This window comes from Cryptomeria japonica, chromosome 9, assembly GCF_030272615.1.
Source record: "Cryptomeria japonica chromosome 9, Sugi_1.0, whole genome shotgun sequence".
NCBI lineage: Eukaryota > Viridiplantae > Streptophyta > Pinopsida > Cupressales > Cupressaceae > Cryptomeria > Cryptomeria japonica.
In genome coordinates, this window is record NC_081413.1 from 276,563,977 (window position 1) to 276,584,035 (window position 20,059).

Below are 20,059 nucleotides of genomic sequence, written 5' to 3' on the forward strand. Positions count from 1 at the left end.
TTTTCTCATGTACCTCCTTATTCCATCCAGTGGCCTCTAATGATGGTTGTGCTCCAGGTGTGTTCCTGGGCACAAAATAATCACCTATGGACTCTGATCGTGATGATGGAAGTGGAACAGTGTCAGGTACTCTACTAGAGGAAGCAAAAGTGATGGGCGAGGTGGTGGTGGGTTTGCGGATACGTGGGCCACACTGAGAGCCCACTATGCCCTCAAGTGCTTCTTGTTCCTCTTCAATGTCAACAGAAACACCTTGAGATTCAGCTATGGCTGATCTCATGGCTAGCTTTGCACTCTCCCTTTGCAATTTCTTCTCTTCCCCAACTGCAAGTAGGGCATTCATTTGTTTTTTTATTTCTTCATTGGTCCTAGGGCATGCTCTAGCATCATGCCTATCTATTCCTGCAAGGTGGTATTTGAGCCGGTTGATGCCTCCATGAAGTATTTTCTCACTTTATGCATATAACTGACCCATGATCGGGTCCCTCATAGGCATACCTCCATGCCCCATCTCTAGCACCTCTAGGACGGGTGCCTATATATCTAGATGGGCATGGATCTAGTGGCCATTGCTCCCTTGCCATGATTAATGCTTACTTAACCTACACATACAAAGTGAAAAACAAAATTAACATTTTAGTTAAATAATTTAGCAAACTATCTACATTAGTTTAAATAAATTTAGACATCATCCAAAGTTTAAAAAAAAAAAATATTAGGGTTTGAATTTTTTTTTGAAAACTAGATTTTTCAAAAAAATTGTGAAAAATTCAACAAAACTTGTCAAATCTTGTGCAAATAACTTAGAAAGGATTTAGACCACCTAGGAATCATTTCTAATCCATCTAAATGCAACAAAAAATAAACAAATTGTTTTAAAAAAACATAGAAAAAAAATAAAAAAACTAACCTGGGAATCTGATTTTTCTTGAAAATCCCCTTCAAATCCACTTGGAATCACTCAAAAATCACTCCAAATCACCTTGCAAGTCACTCCAAGTCAACTTCCCCCATCTCAGCCCAAAACCTAATCAAAAAACACAAAATGCATTGTTTTTCTGCCGTTTTCGGCTATGAGGAACAGGCAGGCGAGTTTTTAACTCGGACTTGCCGAGTTTTTGGAGCGAGTAGAAGTCAAATCTACTCGCCTGGCCCAAAAACTTGGCGAGTTTTCGGCGAGTAGTCCATCTATGGTTGTGACATCTAGGGGGGTGTCATATGCTTGGTATGACATAGGACTTAAAGCCTAGCGAATGGTGTTCCACTCTTAGCATTCTTATAAATCATATGGAATGAATTAAAAAACAATGCAATTTTGATCAAAGCCCTTCACACTTTCAAGTTTTCTTCTATTGCAAATTTGTAGTGTTTTATATGAAAAATAAATTGAAAATCTACAATACGCTCTCTGAAAACACCAAGAAATGATTTTTGAAAATATATTTTAATAAAAAATATATCTGAGTTTTCCTATACGAATCTCAAGGCGAATTTTAATGAATTTTATTTAAAAGTTTGAAGTTTGCCGTAACTCGAATTTCATCCTTGTTTGCCACATACGGGTAAACGATTAAGTGCAGAAAGTAAATGCACAGAACATAATGGAAATATATTAAATAACCAGTCTTTGTATTAATTCAACAGTCCATGTACATCAAGTGTTTGTAACATTAAACCCAGACACGACTATCATGATGATACTAAGAAGGAACGGTATGCAATATATAATACCCGAAGGGGTGCAACCAACCGTCGTGTCCAACTGCCCTTCGGGACGACTAACTAACTGATTGTCGTAGCTCATTATTACCGACGACAACATAAACATAATGTGACAACATAACATAATGATTATTCCCGGCAACAATCCTTGAAATTCAGCAAACACTGTGACTAAGCATGTAACCTTGAACACTCAAATAAACGCTTGCAAAATGCAAGAATTCAAATGCAAAAACACAATTTTATTGCTTCTTGTAGCTCATTATAGTTTTTTTAATTCAAAAGACAATGCTCCAACATGTTGATTTGGCTAAAGTCATACTACCAACTCTCTCCGATCAACGCATAATAGAATGCTGGGTATCCTATCTTCTCTTGCATAAGGAATCCCTAATGTTGTTTTAGATGATCAAAGAGGGCAACCTCAAGGTTCCAAATGTTATGTCCTAACTACGGGATAGCTCAGCGATTGATGTGTTTTGCTTGTAACACAAGGGACTTATGTTTACAACAAGTTGGTCTACATCCAACGATGCTGCGATTCTCAGACTAGGAAATAAAAGCAAAAGAGAAGGGTTTAGGAGACCTAAGGACAGTGACAATAACAGTTAATGCAGCGGGTAGACAGATTTCGATAAATCAATTCTTGTTTTGCCAGAGACACCCTCACAACTCGACAAGAACGGTGCAAGCTCCAAAGGATAAATGGATTTTCAGACTATGGGGATTCATCCAGACACCCAATTTTGGCGCAGCCTGAGACAAATACTCACAGTTGAACTAGGCATAGTTTTTGGTTCAGACTAACCACGCACGGTGACCTACAATCAGTGGGTCCCCAATGGTATGAACTTGAAATGCATCAAATACCCCCCACATTTTGCCATTAAAACCATTGAACTCTAATTAACCAACTGAAAGGAAACCATGCAAACAAAAAAAAACAAAGACAACAAACACCATATTTCAATGTTCATATATTTGCTTCAGCTGCCATTACAACAATTTCTTACAACAACTCTATTCTATTCTACTCTGCTAACTGCTAAGATCTAACTATTGAAATCTAACCCTCTAATGTCTAGTTGTCTAACCCTTTACAAGAGAAAGGCCTTTGCCTTTTATGATTTTACAATTTTAGATCAAGGGCCAGGATTGATTGCATCTGATGGCTTTGATCAGCCCTCTAGAAGCTTGGCAGCTTTATGGAGACAAGGAGGCCATACCTAGGAGGTATGCACCCCCATACCTATTAACTTTCAGCTACACACCCAACCACTTCCCCAACTACTGACCACTGTTTGTCATCAATTCAGTCTATTAGGTAGTTAAGGAATAACTGACCTGTGTACCCCCTTGCTTTAAATACATTAAACAGGGCCCACAGGCAATCCTTTTACATTATAACAATTCAGTTTTACAAACTGATTTTTTGGAATAAATTCCAGCTGTGTATTTCTAAGAATGCATACACTTGTGGCATTTTGCGTGTTCTTTTGTCTTCATTCTTGTTGGCGGGCTCCAACTTGTTGTCTGGTGGTGGTGTGTTTTTTGTGCTTCGTTTTATGCTCTGCAGTGCACTCTTCATTGGCAGTGCTTTGGGAGTGTTGTTTTGGTATTGCGCGCTACATCTTTGCTTCCCGACCTCGATTGCGATCCTATCTTCAATTTGAGCTTTAGGTTTCCCCTCGCCTTTTTCTAGCAGTGTCAATCTACACAAGTGAATTCAAATTGAATCAGTCGCTTTGAAAAAAATTAAAATAATATTGACAAATATCGAATATTTTCAAGGCAATGTTGGGCTTCAAAAATGAAAGGTCCTTTCTTTTAAAACAATTCGAATCGTTGTACCTCTTTTCATTTTCAACTTAAAATTGTGTCACCTAAAAGGGAAAAGTTATGCTTTTGAGGCCAAATGTGAGAAAGTTCCCTTTTTACTTAATGTTTTCCTTAGTCTGCCTAATGAGGGAAAATTTCGGCTATAAGCGAACTTTGCTTTATTTTCTTGCAAAAAGTCGAACCTTTTCTTATGCCCCTTTGCTTGATGAAATTCGGCCATTTTAATGAAAATGTGCGAACTTGAAGGAAATAGGTGGACTTTAGGTTTGCAATATTTTTAAACTTTATAACGCCCCCCTTTGGTTTAAATGAAAATTGGGCCTTTAGGACAAATCGCGTGACTTCTGTTTCAGCAACATTGATCTTGCCTTATGCTAAAACTCAAGATCACTGAAGAAAATGTGCGACTTTGGGGGGGAAGAAGTCAATTTAGTTCAAACGCCTCCCCTTTTGTGTTGTTTGCAAACTCGGCTTTCTGAGAGGGTTTGGACAATTTTACCTTTTGCTTTGGCCCTTTTGGGAGTTTTGCGCGATTCTCCTGAAGGCATTTTTGCCAAAATAAAATTTTAAAAAATGCTGAACTTCTTACTCGCCTTCTTTGCTCAGTGAAATTCGGGAATTCTGGATACATTGAACGAACTTTTTGTTTTTACTTTTGATTCTATTTCTGCGAAATTTAGAAAAGTGTCGAGTTTTTCATTTTGCCCTTCACTTTACTGATTTTTGGATTTTATGATAGAAATGTGCGATTTCACCTCCTTGCGAAATCAATAAAATGGCCGAACTTTTTATTACTTGCTTTGAAAACTCGGGTTTTATGAAAAAACTATGCGATTTCATTTCAAAGCCTTGAACGCCCCCTTCAGTCCTTTCGGGAGAAATGCACGAGTTTAATATTGGGATGAAGGGGCGATGAAAGAGTTTGAAGAACCCTTTTATTTGCACCTTAACCATATGCGAATGCATTGTGACTTTGCCCTTTCAGTGCTTAGGGATTTTGACGGCTATGGATGGAGGCGAGGAAAGTTCGAACTCCCTTCTTTCCTGCGATTTCGAAGTTCATATTGGGCCCAACAAGGAAGATGATTAGCAATGGCCTTGTTCATGGAGACTCCCTATCTCCCTCTCTATTACAAGGGTAGACTAAAAAAAAAAAACGGGGGGGTCCCCTGCAGCAGGGGAGTGTGTGCAGAATGCACGACACAACACCTCTTGCAGTCTTCTTTTCTCACTCACTTATAACAAGGCATCACAAATAGCCATTTTCTCATTACAATACTCCCTTGAACTATGGGGTTGACAACTCATTTTAGTACTTTGTTATAGACAGTTACAATCCCTTTCTTCAATTTGTTTATCTTCTTGTGCTAGAGTTTCCCCTTCCCTCTCAAACAAACAAAGATGCATTCCCTGCTCTCTCCAACCAATTCCCTCACATTAGGGAATAATTATTATTTCCCGTCTTTCTAATCGGTCCCTTTTTTCTCCTTGAACCTCTTTTTAGAAATTTAAGTACTTTTTATATTCTCTGCGAAGAGCACGTTACAGATCCTTCTACAAACTTAGGAAGAGAACAACCGTACAACCTTCTTGGATGATAACTATTGTCCCCCAGGAAGGATAATCAAATACTGCCATAAGGAATATTTTTGGTTAATGAAATGGTTACCACCAACTATGGAATGTTCCCAACAAAGCCACACTGCGAAAGAGTTGAATGATTGTAAGATTGCCAAGGAATCTCGTCCAATTTTTTTCACTTTTTCCAGCTTTAATAGCAGCAAACAGTCAATTCTGAATACTTGATGAAGACATTAACTTATTCATTGAATGTCATGCCCTCACCGAGAACATTGCATTACAAAACAGATCGTAGCATTAATTACTGAGCACATTGCAAAACAAAATCGCAGCATTAATAAGTAAAACCTAGGCATTGAAATATAAAAATCTAAGTTGCTGGTTAGGGTTCATGTTCAAGGACCCAGTTTGCCAGTTTGACAAAATTTTGAAAATGGATTTGGGTTCGTTAGTACAAAAAACATTTAAAATATATATGTATATGTTAAATATTATTATTATTATTTGATCAGTTATATATGTTAAATATTATATCTTATATTAATACAAATAATTTAATAATTAAATAAATAATATTAAATTTGAATCTATCAAATGATAATTTAGTAATTAAAAAATAAAGAACATTACATTTAAATCTATTAAATGTTAATTTAAAAAATAAATAACTTTAAATTTAAATACGCACAAAATAAGAGAACAAGAACCAAAGTAAATACACAAAAAATGGATAGAAATGGATAGTAAATGGCAACCCAATTTCTGCCCTGCATTCTGCTCTTGTATAGCTGAAAATTCATGAACATAATACCTAGTTTATTGCGGGCTATCTGTTGACATGTCTGAAATCGCATTGCTGCAAACTCCATACAGCCAATGCAGAATAAAATAACCAATTGATTATCCTACTCTCTCTTGAGATAAGAAAGTCTCTAATGCTGTTTTCTAAGTTTGATTAAAGGAGACAACCTCAAGGTTTCTTTTGTCAGGTCTTGATTGCGGGATTTTCAGTGGCTTGATGTGTTTATGCTGGAAACACAAGGGGGACTTACGTTGAACTAGCACTTTATAGATAAGTTCCTTGGAACTTTTACGATCTTTCTATCGGATGATTTCGGTTAATTTGATACTGTTTCAATAAGACTGCAGATTTTCTGAATAAAAAAAAGGAGAAAAGGAGGGAAGGATAGAGAGGGAGAGAGAGACATGAACTGTAAATTCTAACTAGGATAGCAAATTCAGTCAAGCAGACAGACACCTCCAGGAGACTAGATTAAACATCACCAGCTACTTAAACACAAAGTTTGCATAAATCCAGTGCAATCTTCAAAGGAGAAACTAGATTTTCATATTATCAAGTACAAATTCAGAACTTCTACATTCATAGTATGTATTTGATAACCGAACTAAGCATGAAAAGTTCCAGATTAACCATGCGGAAAGAAAGGCAATCAGCCGTTCCCTAATGGTGTGGACTACAAGGATTCTATCAGATGCTTGATTGAAAAATGCTATGTAAAATAAATAGACATAACTGAAAGATTTCTAAATTAGGTGAAGAAGGAGACCATGCACTCACAAGGAAACTTGAAAACAGTTTTAATTCTTTGCATTAATTCCTGTAAATTTCTCCAGAGCTTTCGCAACAATCCAAGAATTTCTTACAAAAAAGAGGGAAAACCAGTCCTTAAATAGGCTTAAAAAAGGATGAATGGCCTAGATTTAATCTAAACAAGTGGCCCAGATTCATCCATAAAGCATGGCTGCCCATACCCATAAATGGGATGCAAATATCAACAACCACCCCAAAATGGGCAATAACTACCCAAAAGGGATAATTACAACAATTTGAAATAATCCAAAAAGGTGCATCAAATAAAGCTTTACATTTGTTGACCAAAAGTCAACTGTCACCTTTTTGTGCAAAAGTGCACTTTTAAGATTTGGAGGGAAAAAAGCACTTTTGAGAAATTATTTTCTCTATTTCGGTCTCACACTCGTTTTCTAGAAATTGATCCTCGCCATGCAAGTATTCCCACCATAAATCACGACCTGCTGCCCGTTCTTCACGAACGTATTCCTGGAACTTGATACACAACTGGAAGAGCAGACTGAATGGAGGCATGGGCGGATGGCGAATTTTGTATTGCATGCCCTCGAGATACTGGTCCACGTGCTTTAAATCGTCCTTCCAGCTGGAGCGATTACGCTCAAAGCATAATATGTCTGAATGGAACTGACCAGCAAAACTCAAGTCCTTAGTGGAATAGGAAATCTTATCCGTCCCCAATCTTTCTTCCCAGTCCGGCTAGATTGCATTATCGGACAAGTTGTTTATCCATCCCGAAACCATTGATCGGAGGATGGTCTTACCTAGTTCTTGCATGTTTCCCAGAATTGCTTCACATGCATCACTTTCTTTGTCAATAATTTCTTTGGTGTCGTTTTTCATGGTGATGGTCCAGTACCACTCCTTAAGAGCACTGACGCTATGGGGATCTAGGATGGCGGACAATGTGGGAATTTGCGCATGTGTCCAGAAAAGAGCTCTCATGAGGGGAAGGGTAGTGGCTGCCACTTCGTGTATGTGAAGGGATTCCTTCTTTACCTCCAATAACTTAACTAGAGTGAGCTCTCGATGAAGGGCCATTTCTTTTACTTCCTTAAGGATCTGCTCTCCCTTTTTCTTGATGTCCTGCATCCATTCCTTGACTGCTTTTGCGGTGTCTCGAACTCCTTCAAATTCAGTTGTGGTCCTTTGCGCCAACGCTGTCGGGGGAATATGGGATTCGAAGGGATTGTGCAATGGCCTTAGGAGTTGATCGATGTATCCTTTGGCTTGCTCAGCATGGGCCCGATACATGTCCTTTTCCGCTGTGATCTCTTTGAGCTGCCTAAGTATATTCTGCACTGAATCCTTAAATTCTTCTTTTTCTTGCTCTTTTGTAGCTTGTCCGATGGGGACAGTTGTGATGCTATAATCTGCCAGTGTTATCTGATCTGCTGGCTTGTCTACAGGCAGGGTGGCAATATGAAGAGTGTGGTTCCTTTGCTCGTCTTTGGTCACTCTAGAATATGCCCTGGGCTTTTTCTTCCCCTTAGCTTTTGCTTGATCTATACACGAGAAGATATCCTCTAGATCAATGGGTGGTTTGGTGGCAGCCTTGCATTGGGCTCTAGCAATCAACCACTCTTGAGGCACTGTTTGGGTTGATGATAAGGTCAAGTCAGCGTTGTGTTCTCTAACGTTCTCAACCCACTGACCACAGATTCGCAGCTGCCCTGCCATCGGAGGAGAGAAAGAGGTGTGAAGCTCTTTGCTTGGAGCTGAATTCTCCCCTATTTCACTGAACAACTGCCTGACATCTTCATGTGAAGGTCGTTCTTCAGCTCTTTCGAGCTCATGAGTCTCATCTACCCTTTGTTCTCCTTCGACGGTGGAGTCATCTATGGCTGTATTGTGGAGCAGCAACTCGTGACGACTCTGTTGAGTAGGTTCATGCACTTTGACCCCCTGGGTGGATGGAATTTCTCCTTCTTTTATTTGGTTACCCAGTTCGGTCAACTCGAGGGCTCTTAGCTCAGTGTCTAGCACATCAGGCGCAGGAGGATCATTGGCTTCAAATGCATCGATGTCGCTCTGGGAAGGCGGAGCAGGTATACAATCCAATTCTACAGCATCGTCGGACGAACTGGGATCCTTTGACGATGACGTGACCTCTAGTCTCTTTATAGGAATCTTCTCCCTTCTTGTTCTTTTGGACGTCTAAGTCCCTCTGCAAGCCTTAGCCTTCTTCCTTTTCTTTGGTTTCTCAGTTCCTTCCCGAGGTGCACTAGATGTTCCTTCATCTTCTAAAGACTGAGAATCGAGGCTGCCCATTAAATGGTAAGTGAACTGGACTCCCTCATGGATTAGCCTCTCGATTTGCTAATGTAACCACTGATCTGTGTACCTTGCTGGGGCTGCCATGGCTGCCTCGAAATCTGTGATTGGGTCCTAGGACCAATCAACGCCTAGCAAGAGATGCCTTACTGCTTCAAATTCTCAGACTTGGAGGCAATTCCCTGAGTCTGTGAGCTGATCTGGGACCCGATGATATTCAAAGAGTCGCATCTGCTGCACACTCAGTCTAGAATATTCCCATTGCCTGACCTCATAGTCATCAGAGCAATTCTTCCAATAGTCTTCAACTAACTCCTTTGCTCTGTACCTTCGACCATAGGCTCTTTTTGCTAGATTATCATGATCGAAGTATTTTCTTGGAAAATGGTCCTGTAGGCCATAAGAGGCCAGCTCTGCAAGGGACTCCTCTGCTAGGGTAGGGGTCTTCAAGTGGACATCATGGTTGCCTATGATCATAGGAAATGTGAATCCAGCCTGCTTGCTTTCTCGGAGTAAGATGTTGGTCGGGCGCGACTGCCTTGCAACCTCCATAAGAATCACTTTGTCGGTTGGGTACCGTGGAAGTCGGAGAGGGGCACCATCGAAGCTAGCTATTCGGATGTAGGAAAACCTTGGGAACTGAATGAACCAGGCTCCATACCTCTGTACTAAAGTAGTAGCTTGCTCCGAGAGCCTTATGTGTAAGCCTCCCTGCATTAGCCTGACCAGGCGCATTGTGAAGGTGTCATTGATGCGCTCATACTGGCCAACTACATAAGCTGAGCTGCTCTTTTCGCTCTGAGCTATATCTTGGTAGTGCAGCTACGGGTAACAATCATAGACTTTCACCTGACTGGGCCCATTCCTGATTTCACCTTTCATTATCAATCCTGGCAGTGGCTGGTTCTTGGCGAACATATAGACCAAATAAGAGGTCATGGTGAAGTACTTCTTCGTTTCGAGCTCAATCAGCTGAGTGTGGATGTTATCGCTTATGATCTGGGCCCAGTCAAACTTAGACTTTCCGGCGAAGACCTGCTCTGTAAAATAGAACATCCACTCTTCAAAGTAGCTGGACTTAGGAAGTCCCATGACTCGGCTGAGTAGGTGACCATATCCCCATATTCATTATGAAAATCACTCCTGGGGGTCTTTTTCACAATTCTGGCGCTTGAAGGCCTTTTCTCCTTGAACCATTCTTCGTTGATCAGTGCCTTGCATCAGGCCGGATTCATATCATATGCCCCTTGTGCTTCGTCTATGGTTGTAGCTGTGGGATTGTTTGGAAAGGGGATGTCAAATGCATCACCAATGGCCTCAGGGGAGAAGTCGGCGATAGTCATATTCTCCAGGAGCACTAGTCTGGAATTCGGTTCATAATGCCGGGCAGCCTCTACTACTAATTCATAGTTCTGTATCGCTGGAGGAAAACCCGCCGCTTGGGCGATGCCACTTTCAACCATCTGCCTAGGCCTGCCATATGCGTTGGGTGAGAAGACCCGATTCCTGAAGTCCTGAATATCGATATGGCCAAGGTTAGTATCACTAATGTTGTCCCAGACACTCTGAACCTTCGACTCCCTCAATCCTCCCCTCTGATATTGATACTTCATCCTTTCAACCTTACGCGGGATATCTGATTTGGATGCTCGTGAGGTCTCGGCTGCAGTGGGCGTTTTTGATGATTCCACCGCCGATTTAGGCATTTATCCTGCACAGCCGGATGCGGATTACGAGGTGATATAAGAAAAGTAATGCGGGTTAGATAGCCAAAATGCTCCATCATGTCGGGATTAATTTAAAATTTAGATTGGACATGGGGCGACGCTTCTAGCTAAAAAGGGCTTGATCAATTTTAACCACAGCATTCATGAAGATTTTTGATTGCGCATTTATACTTATCATTTCTGGATTTTGGATTAATTTTCAACAGAGGCAAAGCATGGAAATTTTCCTAAGTTTGAAAAGAGATGCAACTTCTGGTGAAGCCTTAGGAGTGAATTCTAAATTTCGAGTGCTTTGAACAACGTTCTATGAAAAAGAGATGCAGATTTCAGGAATTCAAGCATTTTGATCAAATTTCACGCATTTGTCTATTCGATTTAAGCATTTTCAGATGATCATACGCGACAAAGCGTACTTACCTGATGGGAGCAGATGGCGAGAGATTACCTGACCTTGCTGCGTGAAATGAATGGACGATCTTGCAAAGTTTTGAATTCCAATGGTTATCTCTTTGATTTAAATTTTCGCGGTTGTTGGACAAAAGAGAATTTATCATTTTTAAATGGTTTTACCCCGGGTAATTGGCAATCTGAATTTAAATGATCGAGAGGAGTTAATGCAGCGTTTTACCTTCTTATTTTCGAACCCTGGAGAGTTTGCAAATTTTAAGCTATGTTTTCTTCTTTGCAAGTTTCGCAAATTTCGTGTTTTACAATTCACAATTTGCAAGCTTCTGGCGAATTTCGGAGGTTGGTGCCTGAGGTATACTTCGTGACTTTAACCTTCTGCAACTTCGGCCGTTTTGGAGTGTATTTCGCGATGATTTCGGAGCTCGACGCCTATGAAAACTTCGGATCCCAAGTGCCATATTGCTGTCCGCACCATCTTCGGACCTCAACGCTATATGCAGCTCTTCGCTCCTTCGAACTTCGGAGCTCGACGCTATACTCGCCATTTATGTTAGATGCTTTCGCTACCCAAAGGAAGGGTTTTGGCGATTTGGAAAAAACTTCGGAGGACTCGCAATGTTTGCAAGTAAAACTTCAGAGTGTTTGAATGAATTTGCAAGCTATGCCAACCCTTTTAACTATGCCATCCTTCGTGATTTTCGCGACTTCTGGAGTTCAATGCCTCGCCCGGAACTTCGGACCTTGGGGCGTTTTGCGATCTTCGGAGCATCCAAGCATTTTGCAAGCAAAAACTTTGAAGGGTTTGAATGAATTTAAACTCTTTCCGTGATTGGGAATACTTCGGAGCATTCGCCCTATTTCGCAAATAAAACTTCAGACCTTGGCCCCCTCTTGCAAGTTATAACACTTTCACTCTTTCGAATTTTCGCTCCCAGGTCCGAAAATGAGGACTTTAAGATTTCAAACGATTTTCGGACCTTAAAGCATCTTTCGCGATTTTGCCATTATCTCACATTTCGGAGCTAGGGTCCGAAAATGTATGTCTAAGGCGGATTTCGGACCTAAAGGGTCCTTTCGCAAAATTTAACGCTTTTTACTCTCTCAACTTTCGTCCCTAGGGTCCGAATTTGAGATTGTTTAGTGATTTTTGGAGCTGGAAGCACTTTTGGCGAACTTCGGACCAAGTGCGTCCCTTTTCAAATTTTACACACTCTCCATTTGTCCCCCAGGGTCCGAAAATGAAGACTAAAGGCGAATTTCGGAGGTGGAAGCACTTTTGGCGAATTTCGGACCTCAGCCATCCTCGTGTAACCCTTTACGTTTGTCATTTTTCAAATTTCGGAGCTAGGGTCCGAAAATAGGGGTTTTAAGGCGTTTTCGTGGCCTGGAGGCCGCTTGGGAATACTTTGCATTTTACACCCTCCAGCCTTCATCCCGGGGTCCGAATTTGGACATTTTTAGCGATTTTCGGACTTGGAACCATCTTTTGCAACACTTAAAGGCTTTTTACATTATTTTCGGACCAAATGGGAAACATCAGACTTTGAAATTTTTGCCCCAAGGTCCGAAATTCGGCCCCCTGGGCGATTTTGGCAAGTTTAACTTAGTGAAATTTTAACCCCTTTGGGCCTTTGGGTCCGAAATTTGCCCCTTAGGCAATTTTGAAAACTCGCATGAAACGTCGGACCTCAAACTAATTCTTTGCCAGATTCCACAAATTTGGATTTCGGAGGCCTCAGAATTCTAAGGCATTTTGGCCAGGCAATTCAATCGTTCATCAGCAGGCGAAAATCATTTCTCATTCAAATCTCATAAACATCGTGGCGACAAACCTTATGCAATCTGCTTCATAGCTCTTTATGCGAAGAAACGACGACTTTGGTCCTCCTGCGACCTTTAGGCGCACTGCTCTTGCTTGGCGGGCTTTGCCAATTCCTACTACCTTACGCCTACCCAAGGCGATTTTCAAAACTTCGAACAAACTCTTGGCGCTCACGCTCGAGAGCTAGACTAGTCCAGAGGATTCATCGGCTCATTTCTCTGACATCGTCACTTTACGGATCAATCGCGGACTCACTCGAAAAGACGCGAGACACTCTGCGCGAAACTCAGCAGGGCAAAGACGAAAAGCCCAAAACAGGAAGGGGGACCCTGTTGGCGACAGGGAGCGTGTGCAATGCACAACACTATCCATTTCTATCCAACTGCCTACCTGGTAAACAAGAACCAAAGTAAATATGCAAAAAATTCATTGAAGAAATCTGTGCTAAAGAACTGATCCCGTGGTTGAAGAAATTCTGCTAAAGAAATTCGTGCCAAATATTGCGTGGCTCGTGGCTTGTCCCTCCAAAAAAAAATGCAAAAAGTTCGCTGAAGAAATCTGCACTAAGAACTGATCCTGTGGTTGAAGAAATTCTGCTAAAGAAATTCATGCCAAAGAATGTGTGGCTCGTGGCTTGCCCCTCCTCCTGTTATATGCTGCAGAAATGTGTGGCTCGTTCCTCCGACTCCCATCACACGCCAAAACTGAAATGCTCTAGCCGCTAGCAGGCAATTGGACGAGCTACGTGAATCGATGGCAGAAGAAACGTGTTCCCTCGCTTATAAAACTTGTAAAAAATCCCCACCAGAAATGTTTTGTGTGAAAATATATCCTAATATTTGCTAATGCCAACCCACAGTGAACCCAGAATTAAACCCATCTCGAACCCAGACCTGCATCCGGGCTGCGAGTGCTGAACCTGGTAACTTTGATAAAAATAATAGTTCTAAGTTTTGGCCAACCAAATATAGAAGAAATTAATTATCAGAAAATGAAAAAGAGGGCCGACCAAGAGGGTATGAATATAGCCGACCCATAGGCAAAAAATAAAAGAATTCAATTATTAACAGTTTATTAAAAGGGATGAGCCGACCATTTTAAGGGATTTACGATTGTTAAAAGGGCTGACTAGTCATCATTAGTGCAGCACTTAGATGGGAAGAGATGCATCTCTTGCAAGGGTCATGAACTTTAGGGAAAGATGTAACCTTTCCCTCCATTGTTGAAGATATAAAGGGAGGTTATGATCTAGGAAACCTAGGACAAGGATAATTTGCAAAGAGGAATAAAAATAAGCATTCAGATTTAAATAAGGAAATAAACCAATATAAGGCAGAAAGGATCAGTAAAGTGAATAGAAAATAGCATCTGATCTGAAATCAGAGATTGAGCCAAAAAAAGGGCAGAGTCTGATCTTATATAAGCAGCTTAAATTATTAAGTTTATGTGCAGGCATCGAAGGAGAACAGTTTTTGGTATAAACCAGCAGCATTCAAAATACAAAAATCTTGTGTTCTAATCAGTTTGTGGTATGCAATGTGATGATGTTATTTGTTATATAATCTCTCATGTATTTTGATATAGTTATACTGGAAGTGGTTAATCTATCTAAACTCTTATAATTATTGATTATTCAATTTAGTCTCCTACAAGCAATCATGTAAGGATTAGAGAGGAACCTCAATAGGGAGAGCAGATATGGGTTCCCCTTCTATGTAGCCCACCCAATGTTGGATGGACAAGAGTTCCAATCACTTGGGGCCAAGGGGTGTGTTGATGTGTGTTTTATGCACATGCAAGCATCAGAATAAAATACCAAAGTACTTTACCCTCTCTTGAAAAAAATCACCTTAGATGCTAAGGGTAAGATCAACTAAAATGATTCCAAGGTTTCTACAGTCAGGTCTTGATGAGTGGGTAACTCAATGGTCGATGTGAATTGCTGTTTTCACTTGGGGACTTACACAATTGTTTGAATCAATTTTGCTTATCATGGATGCGGAATGGGTGTGCTGATAACTTAGGATTTGGCAATGTAGTTCTTAACTTAATTCTAACAAGACTTTCTTAAAAAAAGGGAGACAAAAGGGAATAGGGTTCAAGAATTCTATGCTAAGCCTAGGAATGTAGGAAATGATGAACAAATTTAGTGGAATCAAACTAGGTAGGTCTCACCATCAAGTCGAATAGATTTTGACACGAGCTTAGTAAAATCATATAAGGTGTATTTCATAGATTTTCAAATTACTACCATCAAACATTGAGACCATCCAAGTTGATGCATAACAATGGACGTATAATAATCGAAGTTAAGCTTGCATAAATTTCCAATTGTCCACGCACGACATACTTACAATCAGCAAGAGGCTAGTGGTATGGATTAATAGATTCCACACAAATATACTCAGCAATTCTTTCATTCAATCTAACAAACATTGAAAGAAAATTCTAATCTAATTTGGAGGAATTGAGAACCTTGAATGCAAGACAACACTTAAACAAAAATCACCATCAAGTCAAATCTTGTGCAAATAACTTAGAAAGGATTTAGACTACCTAGGAATCATTTCTAATCCATCTAAATGCAACAAAAAATAAACAAATTGTTTTAAAAAAGCATAGAAAAAAAATTAAAAAAACTTACCTGGGAATTTGATTTTTCTTGAAAATCCCCTTCAAATCCACTTGGAATCACTCAAAAATCACTCCAAATCACCTTGCAAGTCACTCCAAGTCAACTTCCCCCTTTTCAGCCCAAAACCCAATCAAAAAACACAAAATGCATTGTTTTTCTGCTGTTTTCGGCTATGAGGAACAGGCGGGTGAGTTTTTAACTCGGACTCGCCAAGCCGAGTTTTCGCCAAAAACTCGGCGAGTTTTTGGGGCGAGTAGAAGTCAAATCTACTCGCCTGGCCCAAAAACTCAGCGAGTTTTTGCTACTCGCCAAGTTTTTGGCGAGTAGTCCATCTATGGGTTTTTGTATAGAATTCCACAGCCATCAGAAGTGATTTAATCTCATCCTTTTTCTCTATTTTGGTTTTCTCTAAAACTGGTAGTTAGCATTTCAATTGAAGTTTTGGACATTTCATTTTGTATTGTAATACGTTGAAATCGTTTTTTAATAAAGAGAGGTATGCTTTTGATTGAGTGATTCTTGAGTGTTGCTTTGTTCATCACACTTTGTGTAACAACTATTTTCTCCTATAACTTTGATAACCTGGGCAATGGTATCATGCTCTTTGTAGCTATTCTACCTGTTCAAGGGAAAATGTTTTGTTGTCAAATGTGGATGTGCCATTTGCGATTTCAACAATTATAAATTATTTTTTCTTTCTCTATGAATATGATTCATTTATGACTTTTGTTTATTTGGTTAATTTTCGCAGGACGCATTCAAAAATGTTTTTTTAGCACTTACTAAGAAAGAGAAGGCCCTTGTTGAGAATGCTCTTCATGGATCTAACAGGTACAATAAATTCTGCATTATTGCAACAAACCTGATGACAATAACCATGCAATTTTAGCATGTAAAGGGAGGTTAGCTATGGACTAAGGTTTTATCGTTGACATATATTTGTATAGCAAAGAAGTCCTGGTGATGGATGAGAGCTCAAACATTCAAATTACCAGAGGAATCATTCAATGTCTGAAATCAGAGGGAAAGTTAAACGATGATGTAGGTCATTTTGAATAATTGGTATCTCTGTTTTAATTATTAATGTTTATGTTGCTGTTTGATGTTGGATACTATTAGTTCAATTTCTCTGAGAGTTTTTTGGAAGCAATATTTCTATGGTAAAATGTTAAATGTGTGTTTTCTATTGCCAGGTAATTAACCTGTATCTAGAGCTGTTAAAGGAAAGGGAAAAAAGGGAGCCTACAAAATTCTTAAAATGCCACTTCTTTAATACCTTCTTCTATGTGAAGGTTCTTTTTCAATTGGATTTGTAGAAGTCTTTGCAGTTAAGATTGATAAGTGTTTATGACTAGATTTGTAAGGCTGTATATTGCAACGTAATACTGGGAACTTATGTAACCTTCACAAATGTCTTTTTATGTACTGATTTAATGCAATGCTTTTAACTGTCAGCTTACAGGTAGGGGAAATTACAATTACAATGCCGTAAAGAGATGGACAAGGCACCAGAAGATTGGTTATAACTTACTGGAATGTGACTCTGTAATTACTTTGCTCTTCCCTTGTTCAAACAGTTTAATGCCATAGATTGAAATTAGAGTTACGACCCTTTATGTTGGTTATGCAGATTCTTGTTCCTATCTACAAGTTTTATCAGCAACATTGGTGCTTGGCTATCATCAATATCAAAGAAAAAAAATTCCAGTATTTTGACTCACTCAGTGGAAGAAATCATGATGATTCTGTCTTTAATATCCTGGCATGTGTAACTTCCCTTGGCAACTCTTGCATTGTGCCTCAAATTGTTTTAATGCTAATCCTATCATTCATGTTGAGTGTACTGGTAAATATTTCACAATTGATTCTTTTGTATTTCAGGCGCAATATATAAAGGATGAAGCAGAGGATAAGTGTAGGAAAGATCTGGATGTGGATAAATGGAAACGGGAATATGTGGAAAACCTTCCTAAACAAGGGAATATGTACGTTAACGGTTAAAATACATTCAAAATAATAATAATAGAGTTCTTTTTTAATTCCTCGAGGTTTGTATGATCACTGTTTATTTATATAGTGTCTCAATAATACTGATGTGTCTTCTACATATAAGTTTAATACTTTGATTTATGTATAATGTAACGTTTCCCAGAGCAGACATTAATAAATGAACCTCTTTCGGTGGCATTATTACTGAGGATAATGATAACAGGAAAGCAATATGAAAAGTTGAGTGATTTGGCTGCAAGAAAATCATCTAAGGTGGCAATCATTTAGGTTCAGGATTGGAAAACTAGGTAATTACCCTTTATAAAAAGGCAACAACCTCATGCTCATGGTTCTAACATGATGATTCAAGCAGCATGAATAATACGAGTGATTTGACTGCAAGAAAACTGTCTAATGTGGCAATCATTTAGGTTCAGGATTGGAAAACTATGAAGTACCCTTTATAAAAAGGCAGCTTCATGGTTCTAACATGATGATTCAAGCAGCATGAACAATATATTTCGGAATTATCTAATAGAATTTTAGCTCTTGGCTGTTTTAAAAGGTCTACATCCTATTTATTATTTTCTGTTTAAAAGCATATCAAATTTCTGAATCTGTTAACTGCAGTGTATTTGATTAACCTGAATATGCCGTCTCATCTACCTTGTCCCATTAAAGATAGGCTTTTCTGTCCCATTTCAGGTAATCCCCAGCATTCTTCCAAATATTTGTGGGTATTGTCCCATATAATCTTCTTCTCAATAATTTTTTGCCGTTTCCAACAATCATGTTGCATTACCACACCAGTAAATAAACACTTCCAATATTATTTGATTAACCTAAATGCGAATGCCTACTTCAAGTATTGTTATTTCTCAGAATGTCTAGATCCAAGTTGCTTTGGGAATGTGAATCAATATTTGTAAAAAATAAAGTTGAACAAATAATACTGCTGCAACCAACTTCGACAACTCAGGACCCCTCTAATAGCAGTTTATGTCAATGGAACACTGACAGGACCTGATATACTGTTTTTTTTTCACAGCTACGATTGTGGAGTGTTCTTGATTAAGTATGCTGATTTCCATACTCGTGGAATGCCCTTTAATTTCACACAGGTAACTCATTCACTGCAAAATTTCAATAAATATTTCATTGTAATTGAGTGTATTATGCAAAGAGTTTCTAGGACATTGCACTTGGATAAATCGTTTAGAATGAATTTACTATGCTTCATTCACTCTTTTTCAGGCAGACATGCCTTATTTCCGTGAGAGAACAGCAAAAGAGATTCTGAGATTAAGAGCAGAGTGACTGCTGTGCCTGTTCAGATATAGTCTTGTTGGCAGGGAATTCATTATGCAAAAAATGTTTTGGACCTAGTGCTTGGATAAATATTTTGGAATGAATTGAAAAGTCAATGGTAGAGCAGTCTCTTCCAGTCAATAAAAATATGCTTTCAGATCTCAGATTGAGAAAAATATTGAGATGTTTCATATGCTCCTTTTCTGGTGGACATCCTTTATTTCCACAAGAGGGCAGCAAAGTATATTCTGAGACCAACAATAGAGTGACTACTGTGCCTTTGCAGACAAAATTTTTGTTGACCTATAATTCAGCCAAGGTTGTGTATACTACATGCTCTAATAAGACATTTTTCACTAATTACAAATGTATATGTGAACTTCAGGACAAGCTGAAAAGATATGATCTGGCAATGATTACATATGTTCTCCAACAGTGATGTAATGGTTTTCTTGGTGGGCAAAGCCACACTTTTGTATATGTTGCGTAAATACCTTTTGCTCTTGTCAGCAATGAAAGCTTTGTAGTGATCTGCGACTGATTATATCTCAATAATAACTGGTAATGAAACAGTTTTCCAGACTTCAGAGCATGTCATGTTTTGGCAAAAGTTTTAATATCAGCTGCTTGCCAAACTGAGCCATACAAGAACCAATGTTTGATGACACAATGTTGGTCCTCCAGCTTTGATTATATGTCAGTCTCCAGCCCACCAAGATCTTGGCATTTTATGATTATAACTAGTTGTCAAGATAATCTCTTGAGATCTAAAGAAAACAGACAGTCGTTTCCTTTCAAATGTAATGAATGGAATGCCTTTAAATATTAATTTGCTGAGGGAAAGTTTTTGGAAGAGTCGACAGAGTTGCAGTCAATTTTTTCTGCTTTAAGAGAAAAATTATTGTCAATCTGAACTACCTTATTCATTCCCAATATCAGAAATAAACAAAGGGAAGATTTTTGTTCTCACTCCCTTCATGAGGTATGCTTTCTTGTAAATTATGTTGGATACAGTGTATTATTTCTCTCGTGTACGTGTTTAATTCATGAAAGATATAAAATGGGCAAAATACTGGAAGTACTAACCAAAGCGGTGTTCATAGGAAAATACATAGGTAAAGATGAATAGACAAAATTATGTCCAA

At 39.1% G+C, this 20,059-nt stretch overlaps 1 protein-coding gene across 1 annotated transcript in view; it reads left to right on the forward strand.

Moving 5' to 3' along the window:
- LOC131033002 (putative ubiquitin-like-specific protease 1B) overlaps window positions 1–19,883 on the forward strand; it is a 158,279-nt gene extending 138,396 nt beyond the window's left edge. Inside the window, exons 4-11 of the mRNA XM_059211139.1 lie at window positions 16,369–16,448; window positions 16,565–16,658; window positions 16,811–16,909; window positions 17,073–17,162; window positions 17,248–17,379; window positions 17,499–17,602; window positions 18,655–18,727; window positions 18,861–19,883. Of these exons, the coding sequence (XP_059067122.1) occupies window positions 16,369–16,448; window positions 16,565–16,658; window positions 16,811–16,909; window positions 17,073–17,162; window positions 17,248–17,379; window positions 17,499–17,602; window positions 18,655–18,727; window positions 18,861–18,923 (735 nt within the window). The 3' untranslated portion in view covers window positions 18,924–19,883. The remainder of the gene's footprint in view (window positions 1–16,368; window positions 16,449–16,564; window positions 16,659–16,810; window positions 16,910–17,072; window positions 17,163–17,247; window positions 17,380–17,498; window positions 17,603–18,654; window positions 18,728–18,860) is intronic.
- The last annotated feature ends 176 nt before the right edge of the window (window positions 19,884–20,059 follow it).